A 19849-nucleotide genomic window follows, 5' to 3' on the forward strand; every position below is an offset into this window, starting at 1 on the left:
TTGTCGCTAATCACCTAGCATCCTTACCAGTTTCTGATGGCAGGGCCATTAATGATGACTTTCCAAATGAGGATGTCGCCGTTGTGACTAGTCTGTCAGGTTGGCGCATGTACTTTGATGGTGCAGCCAACCATTCTGGATACGGGATAGGCGTCCTATTGATATCCCCTCATGGTGATCACATTCCCGGATCTGTTCGTTTGGCATTCTCGGATCGACATCCTGCCACGAACAACATTGTTGAGTATGAGGCTTGTATCTTGGGATTAGAGACAGCCCTCGAGCTCGGGATTAGACAGATGGAGGTGTTTGGTGACTCCAATCTGGTATTGAGGCAGATTCAGGGCGAGTGGAAGACTAGAGATGTGAAGCTTAGGCCTTATCATGCATATTTGGAGCTACTGGTTAGGAGATTTGGTGATTTGAGATATACCCATCTGCCTAGAGCGCAGAATCAGTTTTCTGATGCCTTAGCTACTCTGGCTTCCATGATTGACATTCCTGCTGATGCCATTGTTCGCCCATTGTTGATCGAGTCGAGATCTGCTCCCGCGTACTGTTGTTTGATTGAGGATACGGAGATAGACAATGGTCTGCCCTGGTATCATGACATATATCATTTTCTGAGACTTGGTGTATATCCTGAGACTGCCACGGCCAAGGATAAGAGAGCACTAAGACAGTTAGCCGCCCGATTCATGATTTGTGGCGAGACATTATATAGACAATCAGCTGGTGGGATGCTATTATTGTGCTTGGACAGAGCCTCTGCCGATAGAGTGATGAGAGAGGTTCACGCAAGAGTCTGCGGACCACATATGGGAGGACATATGTTGGCCCGTAAGATCATGAGGACCGGTTACTTCTGATTGACCATGGAGACGGATTGTGCCAGTTTGTTCAGAGATGTCCCTAGTGTCAGATACACGGGGACCTCATTCACGTGCCACTTTCAGAGTTGCACGCACTGACTTCACCTTGGCCGTTTTCAGTATGGGGTATCGACATCATCGGGAAGATTTCACCGAAATCTTCCAGTGGTCATGAGTTCATCCTGGTCGCCATCGATTACTTCACCAAGTGGGTGGAGGCCGCGTCGTATGCGAGATTGACATCATGTGGAGTTGCTAGTTTCATCAGATCACACATTATCTGTCGCTATGGAGTCCCTCATGAGTTGATTTCGGATAGAGGGGTATATTTTAGGGCGGAGGTGGACACCTTGGCGCAGCGATATAGCATCCAACATCATAGGTCGTCTACGTACAGGTCGCAAACGAACGGGGCAGTAGAGGCCGTGAATAAGAATATCAAGAGGATATTACAAAGGATGGTCGAGACTTCTCAGGATTGGTCAGAGAAGCTCCCATTTGCATTGTGGGCTTATTGGACTTCTTTTCGCACCTCTACAGGCGCCACACCCTACTCATTGGTATATGGCATGGAGGCGGTGCTACCCGTTGAGATTGAGATGGGTTCGTTGAGAGTAGCACTAGAGCAGCAGATCCCCGAGGCAGATTGGGCTTAGACTCGATTTGATCAGCTAAATCTCCTAGATGAGAGGAGATTGAGAGCAGCAGACCATGTTCGTGCGTATCAGAGGAAGATGGCCCGCGCTTTCAAAAAGCGGGTCAAGCCTAGACCATTACGGATAGGTGACTTGGTTCTGAAAGTCATCAGGGGATTGATCATAGATCCTAGAGGGAAGTTCAGACCCAACTGGAGTGGACCTTATTTCATCAGGGAGTTGACCCTAGAGGGCGCCGCATGGTTGATGGATTTAGATGGAAACCGATTCTCAGAGCTGACCAATGTGGATCAGCTAAAGAAGTACTATGTTTGAGACCATGGTCGCAGGATGGGTGGCCATCATTTCGGTTAGCCATTACCTTGTTATTTCCTTTTGATACATAGTCCGTTGCTAGCCCATTGAGCCTCACATGCGTATTATAGCCTTTCTTTCTTATCGCCTTGCTCACATTTTCACACCGGGATAGGGGCCCTTTAATGTATGCATGCATTGCTTGGGGGTTCATGAGCCTTGGACCTAGGGGCATGTTTTTTCACATTATCTTTTCCTATCACTACACCTCTGCACTTTCATCTCATCTTGTTGGTTGTGCTCCTCTCTTCTTCCTTATCCTATCTACTACTTGTTTGTTTCATATTTCTCTTCACCATGAGTGGTGATCCCCCTCAGTTCATCACATGGAGGATAGTCACATCATTTCCACCATCTATCTCGCGGACACTGGTTTAGAGATCCTTAGTTTGAGAAGGTCATCTCGTCAGAGAGAGTTTGTTTGTTAACTTAGCACTTGGGAGTATGTCTATTTGTTATTGATGATTTGGGGTTCATTTGTTCATGTTCAGGGTACGCGTATTTGTATATATGTAAAAAAAAAAAAAAATAGCGCATGTGTGTATGTGCATAGTGTTCTCAATCATTGAGTATGTTCGTTATTGGGAGTTCGTATGTGAACTCTCTAAGATCCCATGTTATTTGTATTGCTTTGTCATATCTATTTGTGAGAGAGATGAGTGACCTTCTCCTAAGGACTCCGAGTCATTGTCCTTTCCATCATTATATTCATTATTGATGTGACTTCACTTCATGTTTGATCTGAGTTGATCACCACCTTTCTTCACATATTCATTGTTTCGCTGTCGTTTTTATCGTTGCTTGTGATTCATCTCATTTCCTTCACATCTTATTCTCTCCTTACAGCAACCCATCCCGGGTTCGATGCTCACTTCGCATCATCATTACACATATCACTATCAGTTCATTTTGCTTCATTTGTCTCCTTATCGACATCATATTCACGTTAGGCATCCTTAGGTCCAGGCTCATGGGATTCACTATACATGTTGCATTTCATATATGAGGGCATGGTTTTCTGATCATCGGGTATTTGGGCCTAGTTTCCTTTCGTTTCTATTACCCTATCGCCTTAGCCTACGTTACGTCCCGTGTTTTAAGACCACCCTGAGGCCATGGGATTAAATGTCGTCTTTGACAGCCTCTACTTGGGCAGGTGTTTGAGATCTGGTTGACATTTAGATATCGTCATGCTTCTTCTTCTGGGAGTCGCCTCTTTGATGTGTAGGACCGATTCAGTTGTGTTCGGATTACCAGGATCGTGAGTCTAACGATGATTGATTTGGTGTCACCTGATTTTTGACCTATCGTACCACTGGTGCCACACTAGGGCATATCCCATTTCATTTGGAGGTTTATGGATCCTCACGGACTTGCACGATCATCATCACTTACTGGATGCTCACTGAGACGTGGACATGATCGTTACTTTATAGAGCCTCTCGAGATCCATCCAGCTAGGTCCGCATTTCTCGACACTTGGATGTCATCATGCCTCTCCATCTGGGAGGTACATCTTGGATATATGTGCATGATTCAGTTATGGATTCGGACGACCAGTGTTATATGTTCGATGATAGATGATTTCATGTCGCTTGATTTCTGACCTGTCGTGCATCTGATGCCTATACTGGGGCATATTTCTGTTTCGGATGAGATTTACGGATGTTCACGGAGGTCATGTGCTTGACGATAGATGATTTCATGACACTTGTTCTTTTAACCTGTCACACATCCAATGCCATACTGGGGCATATTTCCGTTTCGGATCAGATTTACAGATCTTCACGGAGGTCACGTGTTCGACGATAGATGATTTCATGTCATTTGTTTTTCGGACCTATCGTGCACCCGATGCCATACTGGGGCATATTTCCGTTTTGGGTGAGATTTACGGATGTTCACGGAGGTCACGTGCTCGACGATAGATGATTTCATGACACTTGTTCTTTTGACCTATCGTGCATCCGATGCCCATACTGGGTCATATTTCTGTTTCGGATGAGATTTACGGATCTTCACGGAGGTCATGTGCTCGACGATAGATGATTTCATGTCATTTGTTCTTCGGACCTATCGTGCACCCGATGCCATACTGGGGCATATTACCGTTCTGGATGAGATTTACAGATCTTGGTGGAGTTGCGCGCTTATCCTCATTCGCGAGACGTACATCGAGACGATGATCTATTCGCTATCTTTACGATGATTCCTCAGTGGAGCCTCTCGAGAGTTGCCCAGTTAGGCCTACTTCTTGACACTTAGATGTCATCAGGCTTTCCTCCCGGGAGACGCTCCTTTGATCTATGGGTCTGATTCAGTTATAGACATGGATGACTTGGATCGCGCATTCGATGATGGATGATTTGAGCTCATTTGATTTTCCTGACCTGTCACGTTTTGATGCCACACTAGGGCATATTCCTCATTTTGGTTGGGATTTGTAGATTCCCCACTGATTTGCATGATCATCCCCGATTATGAGATACACATCGGATTGATGATTCGATTTCATTGTGTCCTGATACTCTGTGGAGCCTCTCTGGAGCCTTTCAGCCAGATTCACATTTTCTGATATAGTCGTGATTCCTGGACAGAGTTATCTCAGGCGCGTGGATTCCCGCGTCCCCATTTTAACAGGGTACATGCTAGATCCTTTGTACGTCCCCATGGAGTTATCCTTGAGCCATCAGGATAGATCAGGTACATCTGATACCATACTAGGCGTATTCTCCTCATTTAGCTATGGAGGTGATCATTCCCTCACGGGTCTGTTATAGTTTTCATTACTCGGTCGAGAGATATTGCACTTGCTTCACTGGTCACTATTCCTGTGCTTTTCGTCGAGATGAGCTTTCAGTGGAGCACGATGTTCGGGTTTGGATCGCCCCATTGGCCAGGACTATTTAGTAGATGGTTATGTTGAGATCATGGTGTGTCTCTTACCAGACTACTCCCTGAGACTATCGGATTATCCGTTCGAGACGACGATGGGTCCTTCAAGCAGAGCATTATGAGTTAGAGGAGTTCGGCTCATTACGACACTCTGGAAGACCTCGTGATTTCTTCGGGCGGGTCCTGAGACTGTGTTCACCGTCGACCTGATCATTCTGACTAGCTAGCAGAGCGTCTTTCGGGGCTCATAGAGTCTCTTTCAGACCCTTCCAGCGGATTGAGATTTGCAGCGGCATGCCACACTGGGGCATATTTCTCTCTCATCATTTCCTTGTAGTTCGGCATTCAGAGCCACCATCACTTTTTAGTTTCGGAGTTCAGAGCCATCATCATCACTTCCTAGTTTGACGTTCAGAGTCACATTCTCGGTTTCGGCATTCAGAGTCATCATCAGTTTTCAGTTTTGGCGTTCAAAGCCATCACTGTCGCATTCTCGGTTTCGACGATCAGAGCCATCATCACTTCCTAGTTTGATGTTCCGATTTGCGTTCCCGATTTCGGCGATTAGAGTCATCGTTATCACTTCTCAGTATCGGCGTTCAGAGTCATCCTCATCACATTTTCAGTTTTGGCATTCAGAGCCATTGCCTATTTTCGCTTCGGCGTTTAGAGTCGTGTTTTGTTTCTGTTTGGCGTTCAGAGCCATCGCCTATTTTCGCTTTGGCGTTCAGAGCCATGTTTCGTTCGTTCGGCGTTTAGAGTCATCATTATCACTTCTCAGTATCGGCATTCAAAGTCATCCTCATCACATTTTCAGTTTTGGCGTTCAAAGCCATTGCCTATTTTCGCTTCGGCATTCAGAGCCGTGTTTTGTTTCTGCTTGGCATTCAGAGCCATCGCCTATTTTCGTTTTGGCGTTCAGAGCCGTGTTTTGTTTCTATTTGGCGTTCAAAGCCATGTTTCGTTTGTTCGGCGTTTAGAGTCATCGTTATCACTTCTCAGTATCGGCGTTCAAAGCCATCCTCATCACATTTTCAGTTTTGACGTTCAAAGCCATTGCCTATTTTCGCTTCAGAGTTCAAAGCTGTGTTTTGTTTCTGTTTGGCGTTCAGAGCCATTGCCTATTTTTGCTTTGGTGTTCAGAGCCGTGTTTTGTTTCTGTTTGGCGTTCAGAGCCATGTTTCGTTCGTTCGGCGTTTAGAGTCATCATTATCACTTCTCAGTATCGGCGTTTAGAGCCATCCTCATCACATTTTCAGTTTTGGCGTTTAGAGCCATTGCCTATTTTCGCTTCAGTGTTCAGAGCCGTGTTTTGTTTTTGCTTGGCGTTCAGAGCCATCGCATATTTTCGCTTTGGCGTTCAGAGCCGTGTTTTGTTTCTGTTTGGCGTTCAAAGCCATGTTTCGTTCGTTCGTGTTTAGAGTCATCGTTATCACTTCTCAGTATCGGCGTTCAGAGTCATCCTCATCACATTTTCAGTTTTGGCGTTCAGAGCCATTGCGTATTTTCGCTTCGACGTTCAGAGCCGTGTTTTGTTTCTGCTTAGCGTTCAGAGCCATCGCCTATTTTTGCTTTGGCGTTCAGAGCCGTGTTTTGTTTCTGTTTGGCGTTCAAAGCCATGTTTCGTTCGTTCGGCGTTTAGAGTCATCATTATCACTTCTCAGTATCGGCAATCAGAGCCATCCTCATCACATTTTCAGTTTTGGCGTTCAGAGCCATCATTATCGCGTTCCTCGGTTTTGACGTTCAGAGCCGTGTTTTGTTTCTGTTTAGCGTTCAAAGCCATCAACTATTTTTGTTTTGGCATTCAGAGCCGTGTTTTGTTTCTGTTTGGCATTCAGAGCCATGTTTCGTTCGTTCGGCGTTTAGAGTCATCGTTATTACTTCTCAGTATCGGCGTCTAGAGCCATCCTCATCACATTTTTAGTTTTGGCGTTCAGAGCCATCATTATCACGTTCCTCGGTTTCGGCGTTTAGAGCCATCATCCTCTCTTTTCAGTTTTGGCGTTCAGAGCCATCCTCATTCTTTTTCAGTTTGACGTTCAAAGCCATCATCGTCGCGTTTCTCGGTTTCGGCGATCAGAGCTGTCATCACTTGCTAGTTTGACGTTTCGATTTGCGTTCCCGGTTACGGCATTCAAAGCCATCTCTCTAGTTTTGGTATTCAGAGCCATTATCCCTTTCCAACTTGGCGTTTAGAGCCACCTTGTCTTCTCGTTTACGATGTTCAGAGTCGTCTTTCTCAGCATGACATTCCTAGTTACCAATTTAGTTGGGCATGCAGAGCTTTTGTTTCAGATTGGCATTCATCGATGATTCTTTTGGTTTGACGTTCAGAGTCGTCGTTTCATTTCGGCGTCCGGAGGTGTCGTTGTTTCATTTTGGCTTTCAAAGCCGTTGATCATTTCTTAGTATTGGTGTTCAGAGCCACCGTTCATTCGCGATTTATGACATTCGAAGTCATCAGAGCCACCATCGTTTCTCAGTTTCGACGTTCGGAGTCGTCATCGTGTTTTCAGTTCAACGTTCAGTGTCACATTTTCAGTTTTGGCGTTCAGAGCCATCATTGTCACGTTTCTCGGTTTCAGTGTTCAGAGCCATCATCGCATCTTCGTTCGGCGTTCAGAGCCATCACTCATCAGTATCAATGTTCAGAGCTATCCTCGTCGCATTCTCAGTTTCGGCGTGCAGAGCCACCATCGTTTCCTAGTTTTACATTCAAAGTCGCTTTCCTGGTTTCGGTGTTCAGAGCCATCATCGCATCTTCGTTCGGCGTTCAGAGCCATCACTCATCAGTATTAGTGTTTAGAGCTATCCTCGTCGTATTTTCAGTTTTGGCATTCAGAGCCATTATCACTCCTCAATTTGACGTTCAGAGTCGTATTCTCGTTTGGCGTTCAGAGCCATTACATCATTCATTTCGACGTTCGGAGCCATGTTTTGCTTCGTTTGGCTTTTAGAGCCCTTGTCCACTTCAATTCGGAGTTCAGAGCCATTGCATATCATTCGTTTCAGCATCCAGAGCCATGTTTTGCTTTGTTTGGCTTTCAGAGCCCTTGTCCACTTCGATTTGGAGTTCAGAGCCATTGCATATCATTCGTTTCAGCATCCAGAGCCATGTTTCGCTTCGCTCGGCGTCCAGAGCCTCATCTTCGAGCGACATTCAGGTCCACATCTTCATTTGGCGTTCGAAGCCACATCCTCATTCGGTGTTCAGAGCCATTATTTGTTTCTTTTATTATTTATTTAGAGTTCCGAGTCATGGTTTTGGTTCGGCACTCAGGGTCCTCATGTCTATCTTTCGTTCGATTCATCACCATTTTCCTCATTTCTGGCGTTCAGAGCCATTGGGCACACTCCTTCAAGCCTTTTGAGCCATTTCTTTTCTTTTCTTTAATTTTAACGTTCAGAGCCACTGTTATGTTTGACATTTACCGTCCTTACCATATTTTTCCTTTAGTTTGGCGTTCAGAGCCGTTTTTTTTTTTTTATACCCATTCATGCATTGTGAGTCATCATCTTTCTTAGTTTTGGCGTTCAGAACCATTGTTCTGTTTAGCATTCAGTTCCACCGTCGTTCGTTAATTTGACGTTCAGAGCCATTGTACATATTCATTCGAGGACCTTAAGTCACCATCTTTCCGTGACTTGAAGTACAGAGTCATTTCTCCTCGACTATATCATTCAGGGTCACAGTCCCTTGCATTCATATTCGCTGGCATTACACATCTTACCTTCAGGGGTTAGCATCTATCCTCGTTTTCCTCACCGTGTTATCCTGTGCTCGTTGCTTATCCGTCATTGCTCTTCCGGATTTCTCTCCTCATTGCTCATGACGTAGTCCTTTGAGTTTACGACGCATACTTCGGTCATGTTGTTGGGCGCCCTTCACTTGGGACTTCCATGTAGTTCTCTTAGGGCAATCCCCTCGAGGCATATTCATTCTTGTACTCCGAGTCATCTTTGGAGAAGTCTTAGAGAGAGTTTGGGTCTTTGGTACGGTTCCAGAGGCACTTTGAGAGATCCACTCTCCTTTTAGGATTTTAGGACTCTTTCGGTACCCATGATGGTTCGGATGAGTTTCTATTCTATGTGTATACCTTTAGGGGTCTCTCTTTTTCTTCGGTAGAGTTCACTTCGTTACACTCATTACTCACACTTGCTTTTCACTCCAATGTTCACATTCCTTACACTCATGAGCTCTACCGAAGAGGGGCATATTTGTAGACCCCTTTTGTGGAGAAGGGGGTAGGGGGGGGGGAGGGGGGGGGGGGGAAGAGAGAGGGTGAGCTCTTCTTTGCATTTTCTTTTTTTGAAAGAAAGGGGGGCCCTTTTCTCCAAAAAGACGGGCTGCATGGGCATGGCAGGGGCCATGCTGGTGATGAAGAAAACCATGCTTGCTGATGCATGAATAGAGAGGCAGGTGGTGGCTTGCTGAAAAAGAAAAAAGATAGGAGAGATTTTCTGGTTTTTTTTTGGGGGAGAGGGGGGGGGGGGGATTTTCTGGAGGTTTTCGACAATGAGAGAGAGAACCAGGGGGAGCTAGCTTGGGAGAGAAAGTTGGCTGTTAGGAAGCTTTCACGAGTTCCAGGTGAGTCCCTTTCGAGTTTAATACGTTTCTTTCTCTCGGTATCTGGCATCATTTCTTTACTGACCCATGGGTAATATTTTAGTGATCTTGTTGTGGACATCTCAAATTATTTGGTTTTGAGTTTGAATGTAGTGCATGTACACGCCCCGTCTTTGTTTTCTCCTGTAAATAGTTGGCCCTCCATTTTAGCTTGTTTAATACTTGAGGGTTGTATCGAGTTTGTTCATCATATTTGAGCCTTTGATGAGTTTTGTGAGGTTCTACAAAGATCTCCAAGCCATCGTCGGCGCTCGTAGCAATGACCCCCGCACCTCCGGCGTCGCGGGCGGTCCTAGCTCCGACGGCCATGGCGCCCTTGCTGGGGAGCTCCTTATTGAAGACAATGCCCAAGTGGGGCATTTAGTCTTGATAGGCTTGAGGGTTAATGGGCTAAGGTTGCTAGTTTGGGCTTGGTGGAGATGGAGCCCAAAGCCTTTTTTTTAATGATGGACTTGGGCTTATGATAGAGATGGAGCCCAAAGCCCCATTGTTATTATTATTATGCTAGTTTGGGCTTGGTGGAGATGGAGCCCCAAGCTTTTTTTTTTAATGATGGACTTGGGCTTATGATAGAGATGGAGCCCAAAGCCCCATTGTTATTATTATTATGCTAGTTTGGGCTGGGTGGAGATGGAGCCCAAAGCTCTTTTTAATGTTGGACGTGGGCTTGGGCTTATGGATTGAGCTCTTTTTAATGTTGGATGTGGGCTTGGGCTTATGGATTGAGCTCTTTTAATGTTGGACGTGGGCTTGGGCTTATGGACTTGGGTTTATGATATCATCATTATTAATTATTATTATTACTATTCTTATTAACTATTATTATTATTATTAACTATTATCATTATTATTATTATTACTATTACTATTATTATTATTATTATTATATTTACTATTATTATTATTATTATTATTATTATTATTATTAACTATTATCATTATTATTATTATTACTATTATTATTATTATTATTATTATTAATTCAATTTCCCAAATCTTATTATTCTTATTATTATTATTATTATTATTATTAATTCAACTGTCAAAATCTATATTCTCGCAGTTTAATTTCTCAAAGTTCATTTCTTATCATTACTATTATTATTAATTCAACTGTCAAAATCTATATTCTCGCAGTTTACTTTCTCAAAGTTCATTTCTTATCATTACTATTATTATTAATTCAACTTTCAAAATCTATGTTCTCGCAGTCCGATTTCTCAAAGTTCATTTCTTATCATTACTATTATTATTAATTCAACTTTCAAAATCTATATTCTCGCAGTTTAATTTCTCAAAGTTCATTTCTTATCATTACTATTATTATTAATTCAACTCTCAAAATCTATATTCTCGCAATTTAATTTCTCAAAGTTCATTTCTTATCATTGTTATTATTATTAATTCAACTTTCAAAATCTATATTCTCGTAGTCCGATTTCTCAAAGTTCATTTCTTATAATTACTATTATTACGCATTCAACTTCCAAAATCCATATTCTCACAGATCAATTTCCTAAAGTTCATCTCTCATTTTCTTTGACAAATTTCAATTTAATTACCGAAGCTCTAATCTTTTAAAGTTAATTCCAAATACTCCAATTTTCAAATAAACTCCAATAATCCAGTTTTCACTCAAATAGTTTTAATCCCATTTTAGTTCCTAAATAATCTTCTGGTCTTCTTGATTTTACATAAGCAATAATGATTCCTTCATAATTCTAAAACACGAGATTTGTGAGATTAGTTCGTGGACAATAAATCGGGCTTTGGTAGGGGGAGGCCCTATGTTTGATCCCTATTGACTGTCAACTGTTGTGTTTAATATATTTTGCTTAATCTTCATCTTGCACTCCGATATGCATGAGCTATAATTTGTATTCGTTAATTGTGTACTAATCTCGTTTCTTGATAGCGCATTGTGACTCGTGGCCTAGGTATGCATGCATTTTCGTTTTGATCATTCTCTATGCATGTTCCGATTTTCATATGTGCATGATTTGACTTAGACATCCATTGACTTTCTTATTGATTGTCACGACGGCTTCATCCTAATAGTAGAGACCCGACTTTAGGGACTTAGAGGGGTGTTACGGTCCGTACCGTACCTTCCCAATAAGTAACCTGACCCCCGAGCCTGATCAGGTTTTTCACAGACCACCTTTTCCAAAATAAGGAGTCACACTTAGGGTTTTCTTTCTTATTTTGTTTACCCTTTTAAATATAAAACAAAAATAAGTGGCGACTCCAAGTCATTTTTAATCAACAAATTAATTTTTCAAATAAAAATCGAGCTCGCCATCGAGTGGGAAACGCATGAGCCGAAATGCGGGGTCCACAAATAGCCTATCCAACAATTAGTGTAATGATAATTGGATGAAAGTGTAGTGCCCCTACTGGCACCTGGTGCCGTGGAAAACTTTGAGAAAAAAATGTATGTATTGTATATAAAATTGAAAATTAGTTAAATGATGGACTAAGTAAAGAAGAGAGAGAGAGGAAGAGAAATATAATATATATATATTTATAAAATAAACATTAAAAGAAATTTTTTAAAAGAATTAAAAATTGTAAGATATTTTCCTAAAATAATTTTCAATAATTTTACTTTTTTTTTTAAATTAATAATTTATCAATTTTCTAAATAATTAAATATAAATCAATAGTGTGGGATCCTTGTATCCATCTAGCATGGACCGTTAAGTACTATTCGAGCGCCATTTAAGTGCCATTCGGGCACCATTTATTGCTATCTAACATACATTAATTATTAAAAGCACTGAATGTTGTACTATTACATCAAGGCTATTCACGAGTACAAAAGCCTAGAAGGCGTTATTCGATAAGTCAATTGTTAACGTTGAAAGCAATTAAGATGCACGAGAAAATGTTGTAACTTGGTTCAGATAAATAACTATCAGACATGAAAATCTAGGTATGAAAGAAGTTCCTAAAAAAATTCTTATCTGTCACTTCCCTAAACTAACTTAAGTTTTCGAGGGGCGTACTCAAAAAAATCATCTGAACACTTTTTACTTCAAGCTCATTGTTCACTCAAAAAAAAGCTAATCGGATAAATTTATATAAGATCAACATGTCATAAATGGATTCGATTATAAGTACATTGTTTTGACATGAATAAACAAAAAGGTTAGATGGACTGAAAGAACAAATCCAAATACAAGATGGTTATTATAATACAATTACGAATATATCACATTCCAAAACTTTAAACTTGTGTGAATTAAGAGTGGTGTTGTTGGGTGATGTGAAAATTAAGGAGAGAAAAAATAAAAAGGAATAAATCAAATTAACTGGTTAAAAGAGATGAAATGATTTCTCTTGTTTTTAGTTAAAAAATAATTAATTTTTAATATAAATGTCATTTGTCATTTCAAGCATTAATTTACATGTAGGGTTAAAAAGAAAGAGTTATTTTTACAATAAAATAATAAAGACATTTTTGTTCAAATAAGGTCAAAATAGAATTGAGGGTTAAATTTTAAAATTTGAATTTCCAATGATTCTTTTGATCAAATAACCTTGAACTCAATTGCTTCATTGCATTAATAATTTAATATGATCCCTATTTTTGAATAGTGTGCATTGTTGGTCCCGACTAAGTTCAACCCTCCGGACAATCACTTCAATGCCTCTTGTTCTCGATGTCTTACAAAAAGGTGAGCTCGAGTGTGCTTCGGATAGACCTCTCCTATGCCTAAGTTAGCTTAAAGGACTTTTAGGAATAAATTTTTTAGTGATAGTTCTTCATACCTGCATTTTTTGTCATACTGTTATTATATAGGCTAAGTCGTGTAACTTCCATTTGGCCATTATGACTCTTTATTTTTGCATTTAATCTTGTAACCTCAACCTGTTGATGGCGCATAACAGTTAGCTGTATATGGACGCTTACTGCCTAGATAAGCTTTGGTCAAATGGACCACTCGGGTTGACTTTGCTTGCAACGGGATGCCTACCAGGCTGACTCACTGCTCGGGGTATCCAAAATGCCCCCATTTTTAGTCAGGCGCCATGGATGGGTGAACAGAAAATCTAGGAGAGATCAGTGAGAAAAAGAAATATTTTGTGGGGTATTATCATCAGGAAAGTACTTCATGACATGCCTATCTGCTCATCTTGCAATGGAAATATTTTAGTTAATCCAAGGAAGCACAATTTGGTTATATATTGAATATGCTTAATATAACATCATTGCTTTGTGAATCAATCCAAAATGGTTCATGCCAGATGGTAGGTTGCTGACAAAGTGCTTGCATGGTGAATGATGTCTTATACAAGTCAGCGGTCTAATGTTTGGATTGGTCACAAGGGAATGCAATTTTTATTCTTTAATTACTGTTTGGATTGGGTCATTAGCCTTAGGTGGGCTCTATGGCCTTGAGTAAGCACTATATCCTTGAGTAGCGCTATGGCCTTTAGTGGGCATTGGGTCTTGAGCAGGCACTTGAGCCTTGAGTGGGCACCGTGGCCTGAGTGAGCCCCGTGGCCTTGAGCGGGCACTATGGCCTTGTGTGGACATTATGTGCAATGGAGAACTAGTTCTCAAGCTGGACTATAAATCCAATGAAAATATAGTTGTGAACATAACACTAATCAAATATAACTCTGAGCCATCCAAAAGCTTTATGCATAAATTTAGGTAAGTGACATCTAGACTAGGCTTGGTTTATGGTCCTAAGCCTTCTATAGTTGCATTTAGTCAAATTTGTATCGTCATATTACATGGATGATGAAGTAGAATAGCTCTTGGACCATCAGTTTTTTACAAAGCCTTCCAATTTTTACTGGCCTAAATAGTGATAGTGTAACCACTAAGCAAACTTTCCCATGGAAGAATCTCAGTTAACAAGAAGCCTTAATCTTGATAGCGTTCTTTTTTTAAATTTTTATTTATACATAACAACCCGAAGAATATATCAGTAAGGCACATAACAATACAGGATCAATAGTCATCCTATAGCACTAGAGATGCTAGAAATCAACATCTTTAATTTAAGCTTAGTTGAATTCTTGATTAATATAATCATGTTTGAGAAGTTTTGTGCGTCCCCATATCCATCCATCTTGTGGTCCTTGGCTTTGTATTCAAGCAGAGACGATGCATTTGATGCTTACAACACATCTTAGCTTCATTATTGAAAGAGAGAGGAAAAAAAAAAGAATATATAGATCTTCATATTCTTTGATGTTTAATTATCACAGTTGTGGCTATCACTTTTAAGGAATGGTATCGATTCTATATCTTCTAGCTAAACATGCATATAAAAGAATAGAGAAGTATTAAACATCCCAGAAGGGACAAATTTTTCTAATACATACATCAAACACAAGCAAATCTACTCCTGCTTTTGCATGTGAAATCCCATATATAGAAAAATTTGATGTTGGAAGAAAAATAAAAACCCAGAAGTGTTTTCTCACTATTTCTATAGTCCATCCATTAAGGTTTGATTTTTCAAGTTGAGATTGAGTTTAGACAGATGTGTTAGATGATCAAACTTAATTTTTTTTTTTTTTTAAGGAAAAAATTTAAATTTTGTCAGGAATGGGGAAAAAAATTATATTTTTAGTAGACTTGGAGAAGAAAAGCAATCGGATTCAGCCATATTTTTCCTAACAGTAGTGCAATATGATTTAATTTTCTCTCAAACATCTTTCATTTTTCTGCAAATTTGAAACTTGTGAGACCCAAAATAAATGTGGGATCGTGGATCAAAATTATTCTGATGGCCTTGCTCATTGGTCTCAAGAACTAGCACCTTCTCCTCTTGCTTTTTGTTATTCTTCTGGTTTGGTCCATTGCTGGATGCACACTTTTGTTGCTCATCATCTTTGGTCTCGTCAGGTTTCTTCACTATTGAAGCAGCTGAGATTCCATTGTTTTTGGAATTCAGATTGTTGGAAGGACACTTCGGTTGCTCCTCTTTGGTGGACTGATCAGATTTCTTGGCCTTTGAAGCAGATGGGGAACAATTGGTTTTGGTTGCCTGGTTTTTGGCTGTCAACTGCTCAGAAGTGGCCTGATGTCTCTTCCCTTGAAGGTGGGAATTGAAGGTCGCTTCAGTTTGGGTTGTGAACTGGCACACAGCACAAGCCCACTCTTTCTGGACTTTCTCATGAAGAGGTATCTTGGGGGTTCTATCGTCTCTACATGCCTCAATTTCTGCAGCCACCAGTGCTGCTGCCCTTTCTTTTATCTCCACGGCACAGGTTGTATTACTTCTAGTTTCACCAAGATTTATCTCTGATCGTTCAACCTGAAAATGTGGCAGTTTGTAAAAGTTAACATAAAGCTGTTTGTTGGTTTGCCCTGATTAGCACTGTCAAAAACATAATCTCAGCAAAGCACATGCAAGAAATTAATGGGAAAAGGGTACTTATGACTATAATCAATCCCTCAGTTTGGTAAACCATATAGCTGATAAAAAACCACAATGCACATGGGCAGGATGCTTAAAATCCTATAGTATATTGGCTAAACATCAAGAACCATATGCAATAATTAGAATTCCAACTTCCCTAGTTCGCAAGATAACCTGAATGACGACTTCTGTCATCCGACATGTGGCTTAATGATCGCTTTCCTATGCCAAGGAAGGGTGGTGTCATAACCCTGCAGATGCTGATCTCATGGATGGAAGCTTGATCTTCCTGGTTAACCATGAGACATGAAAGCAGGACTAAGATGGATGCAAAGAAATCGATTTGAGTACTTCAATCCTTCAAATTAAAGAGGCTGACCATGGCATATCTCTCTATGATTTGAAGCAGAAGGGAATCCTTTCACTCTGCCCAATGAGCCAGAAGTGCATGGCCACGATGGACTCAGGAAAGAGTATGACCACTTCACTCTTTCAAGATGAAGAGGATACCACATGCCATATATCCAATGAGATTGAAAAGTGGGTTAAGCCCCGTATGTTTAACCTCTATGATCAAAGGAATAAGAGGGTTGACAAAAGTCAGATCCCTCTCAATGGACCATCATTAAAGGTCAACTTAGGACAAGACACTAATGGTTATATGCAGAATTACTGAAGGGACTGCATTTTCCATTCACAAAGGATGACAAAAATTACTTAAGTGGTGGGGTGAACTACAAAATAGTATTTGGCCATTTTTCAACTTAGCTATTTTCCACTCTCATTGTGTTTCACACAAGAGTTGTGCATGTTTCTAAACTCATTCATTACTTATGTCTCAACTTTTACCAGTATCTGGAAAGCTGTCTTCAACTTGTAGCCAAATATGTTTGTAGGCCAAAATTAATCCTAGTGAAATATGAGGTGCCATTTAAGTATGACAAGAAACCTTACCCACTGTGCTGTATCACCAAATGTTCTCTGTGTTACTTCCATCACTTTGATCTCCTTCTTAGCACCATTTGCACCTTCACACTTCACATGATTCAACGACAATTCCAAATGCATTCAACATTCATGTCTTAAAAATAATAACAATAATCCTTGCGTGAAGACAGCCTTCCTTATAAATAAAAAGGAAAACTTACCCTCTTTGCTCCATCCCCCCCATTTTTTATGTCTGTTACTTTGACTACTTGGATCTCCTTTTCTGCAACATTAGGCTCTTCACACTTCCACTGAGGTGAGAAGAATCAATCGTAAAAGGAATTCATGAATTGCAAAAACATGCACGAATATATTATTATTTTGAAAATTATTGATTATTTCACCATAAAAAATATCACTTAATCCATAAACTTGTTCTCTTTTTCACAGAAACATACATAAAGTGGTTTTTCTTTTAAATGCATCACTAATTTACATGAGCAACATTTCTCTGGAGATCTGCCTCCATAGAAATAAAATAGTAGAGTGCATACCTGTTCCCCTTTTTTCTCCGGTGCTGCAGGTCCTTTGATCTCTTTCACTTCAACATTAGGCTTTGTGCTCCTCAACTGAAGCCAAAGTCATGTATAAATAAGAGGACAGTGAGAGAGAAACCATAACCAACATGTTCCCAGAAGAGTTGATTACTGAATTAAATCCTGGGCTATCACAGTTGAATCTGATTATGCATATATAATTACGTAAATCTAAATGCACATGCATATGTGAAAAAAAGAGAACACAATTATATATAGATATATACATGAATTTAGACCAATAATTCTAGATGACCTGCTATAGTAATTTTTTACTTGAACATCTCAAATAAAACTCTATTTGACTTGTTGACAATCCTACTTATAATGGCATACCTTCCTTGCAAGTAGTTTCTCCAAAGCTTCAGGTCCCTTCTCCTTAATATATTGGTCTGCTGAAACAAGAAAGTTTTCTCTGCTATGAAACTTCTTTTTTGATTCATTGAAGAGCCAATTCATGACAACTTGTGGATCCATGGACAAGCGTGGATGAACTAGGTATTGATAGATATAATAGGAACCATCAAAATGCGGTATCACCAGCCAGCAGATGACCATCAGCTTTATGTAAGGCCAGAATGGTATCCTGACATGCATTATATAAGAAAATAAAATATTTTTTTAAAAAAAATACTTAAATCTCATGATGATAAGGCAAATAGAAAAAATGATCACGAAATCATCTGATCTTCCAGGAAAAAAACCAAACTACACACAGACTTTTTAAACACCATTTACAAAAGGGAAAATAAATTTCTTCAAATTTCAGTTTCTGTTAAATTTATATGCATCCACTTGGATGGACTACGTAAGTTCGGTTTTAACTTTTGACATCTATTATGAAAAGTTGAAAAAGAAATGAAGAAAACAAAAACATTAGAATTGTGCACAGATTAGAGCCTTCAATAGGTTCAAAGATGATCAGCATTTGCCCCTATTAAGCTTCGACTAAGAGATTAGATCCAGTTGCCCTACACAAACTTGTCAGATTCTGAATTTTCTATTTCCATTTGTTTCCCAGCATCCAAATGATGCATAAAGCTTAATTTAATTTCAACGCAGACAAATTCCCTGGAAATAAGTGCAACCATGCTTTCAAACAAGACAATCATTCATCACTGTGATTATGATATTTATAAGCTATATTATGGAAAGTTCCCTATAAAGATGAGAAATAAAGTTCCCTACAATCATCCATCTTATTTCCAAAGCTGACACCACTTCCTTGAACTATCAAAAAGTGTGCAATTTAGTTAATAAATTAGCGAGAAAAACTTTTGTTTTGTGTTCCAAGTAGTACAATAAGGTAGGTTGGGGTCACCCACATTTTCAAAGAAAAACTTTTCTTAAACAAGAAAATCACATTCCATCATATATATTTCATTAATTTCTGAAATATCCACAGTGATCTTGAAATTGAGAATAAATCCCAAATTAGCGAGAAAATTCCATGAATTCGGCCAAACACCAATACCCTTTAGATCATTTCTCCAAATGAAAATTGTTGCACTTAAAAAACCAAAACAAAGCATTTCTTTTTCAAATGTTATAACCTTTCTGTTGATCAGATTGTGGGCATTTTTCAAAGCAGAGAAGTGAAGGAAAATAAAATACATGGAGGCCTGGAACATTAAACATCTCGATTATTGTCACAAGGAAGAAAACTGAAAAAAGCAACTCCAAATTCCTGAAGGGCAAAGAATGAAGTTGAGCAAAATTACCATTCAAGGAGCTTGGCAAAAGTATGATCAAAGAGTGAAATCAAGGAAAATAGAACCCAATACGCCACCAACTTCCGAACGTCTGAGATTGAGTTAGTCTCAATTGCCCGAATTGAAGCACATCTGTGAAGAACCGAGATGATATTGATGATTATTATGATAATAACTAATAATCCTTTCCCTTTTCAGTTTCCCAACCCAATAAATGTAACTGAACTAAGAATTCATAGAACAAGAAAAGAGTAAATGAACCATCATATCTTGGGGTGTAAGACCAAGACTTACAGAGGATAACCCAGTGCAAACAGAGGCCTGCAAGTAGAAATCCAAACAAATAACTAACAATCAATGACAAGAATCTGGACAATTCAAACAAAAGGGATAAAACCAACATGGAGAAATCAAAGCAAATCCCAGTTTCTCCTCAAACATAGAATTCCACTTCATTTTCCAAAATTTTCCAATGACGAGAAAATGCGTAGACAACATACCAACCAAGAAGATCAAAGCATGCAGCTGAGAATTTGAGAACATTCATCAAACCCATCGGGGAGTTGAGGGCGAGCTGGGCTTTCTCAGCTTCTCTAAAAAAAAAAAAGAGGAAAGACAAAAACGAAGAAGTGAAGTGTGCTCTGTTGGAGTGGTTTTTAGCTGTTATGAGAGAAGTCATCACGAAAAACTTACAATATAAATAGAATAGACCCAAAAGGGAGATAATGCCATTCGTTTGCCTTTTGGGTCTTTAATGACGATATTGCCCTTGTAATGCCATACTTGCTGGGGTGAAGAGCCATAGACACGTGCAGAGATAA

At 39.9% G+C, this 19849-nt stretch overlaps 1 protein-coding gene across 1 annotated transcript; it reads right to left on the reverse strand.

Annotated features, from left to right (window-relative positions):
• Positions 1 to 15008: 15008 nt before the first annotated feature.
• Positions 15009 to 19695, reverse strand: LOC100854587 (uncharacterized). Its single transcript, XM_003631668.4, has 8 exons — positions 19529 to 19695; positions 19323 to 19349; positions 19038 to 19160; positions 17653 to 17902; positions 17275 to 17349; positions 16942 to 17031; positions 16748 to 16828; positions 15009 to 15688 (listed from the first exon to the last, which is right to left on the reverse strand). The coding sequence occupies exons 1-8, from the start codon at positions 19582 to 19584 to the stop codon at positions 15077 to 15079; spliced, it is 1314 nt and encodes a 437-aa protein (XP_003631716.1). The 5' UTR covers positions 19585 to 19695; the 3' UTR covers positions 15009 to 15076.
• Positions 19696 to 19849: the final 154 nt, after the last annotated feature.

Source organism: Vitis vinifera, chromosome 3 (genome assembly GCF_030704535.1).
Source record: "Vitis vinifera cultivar Pinot Noir 40024 chromosome 3, ASM3070453v1".
In the NCBI taxonomy this organism is placed as follows: Eukaryota; Viridiplantae; Streptophyta; class Magnoliopsida; order Vitales; family Vitaceae; genus Vitis; species Vitis vinifera.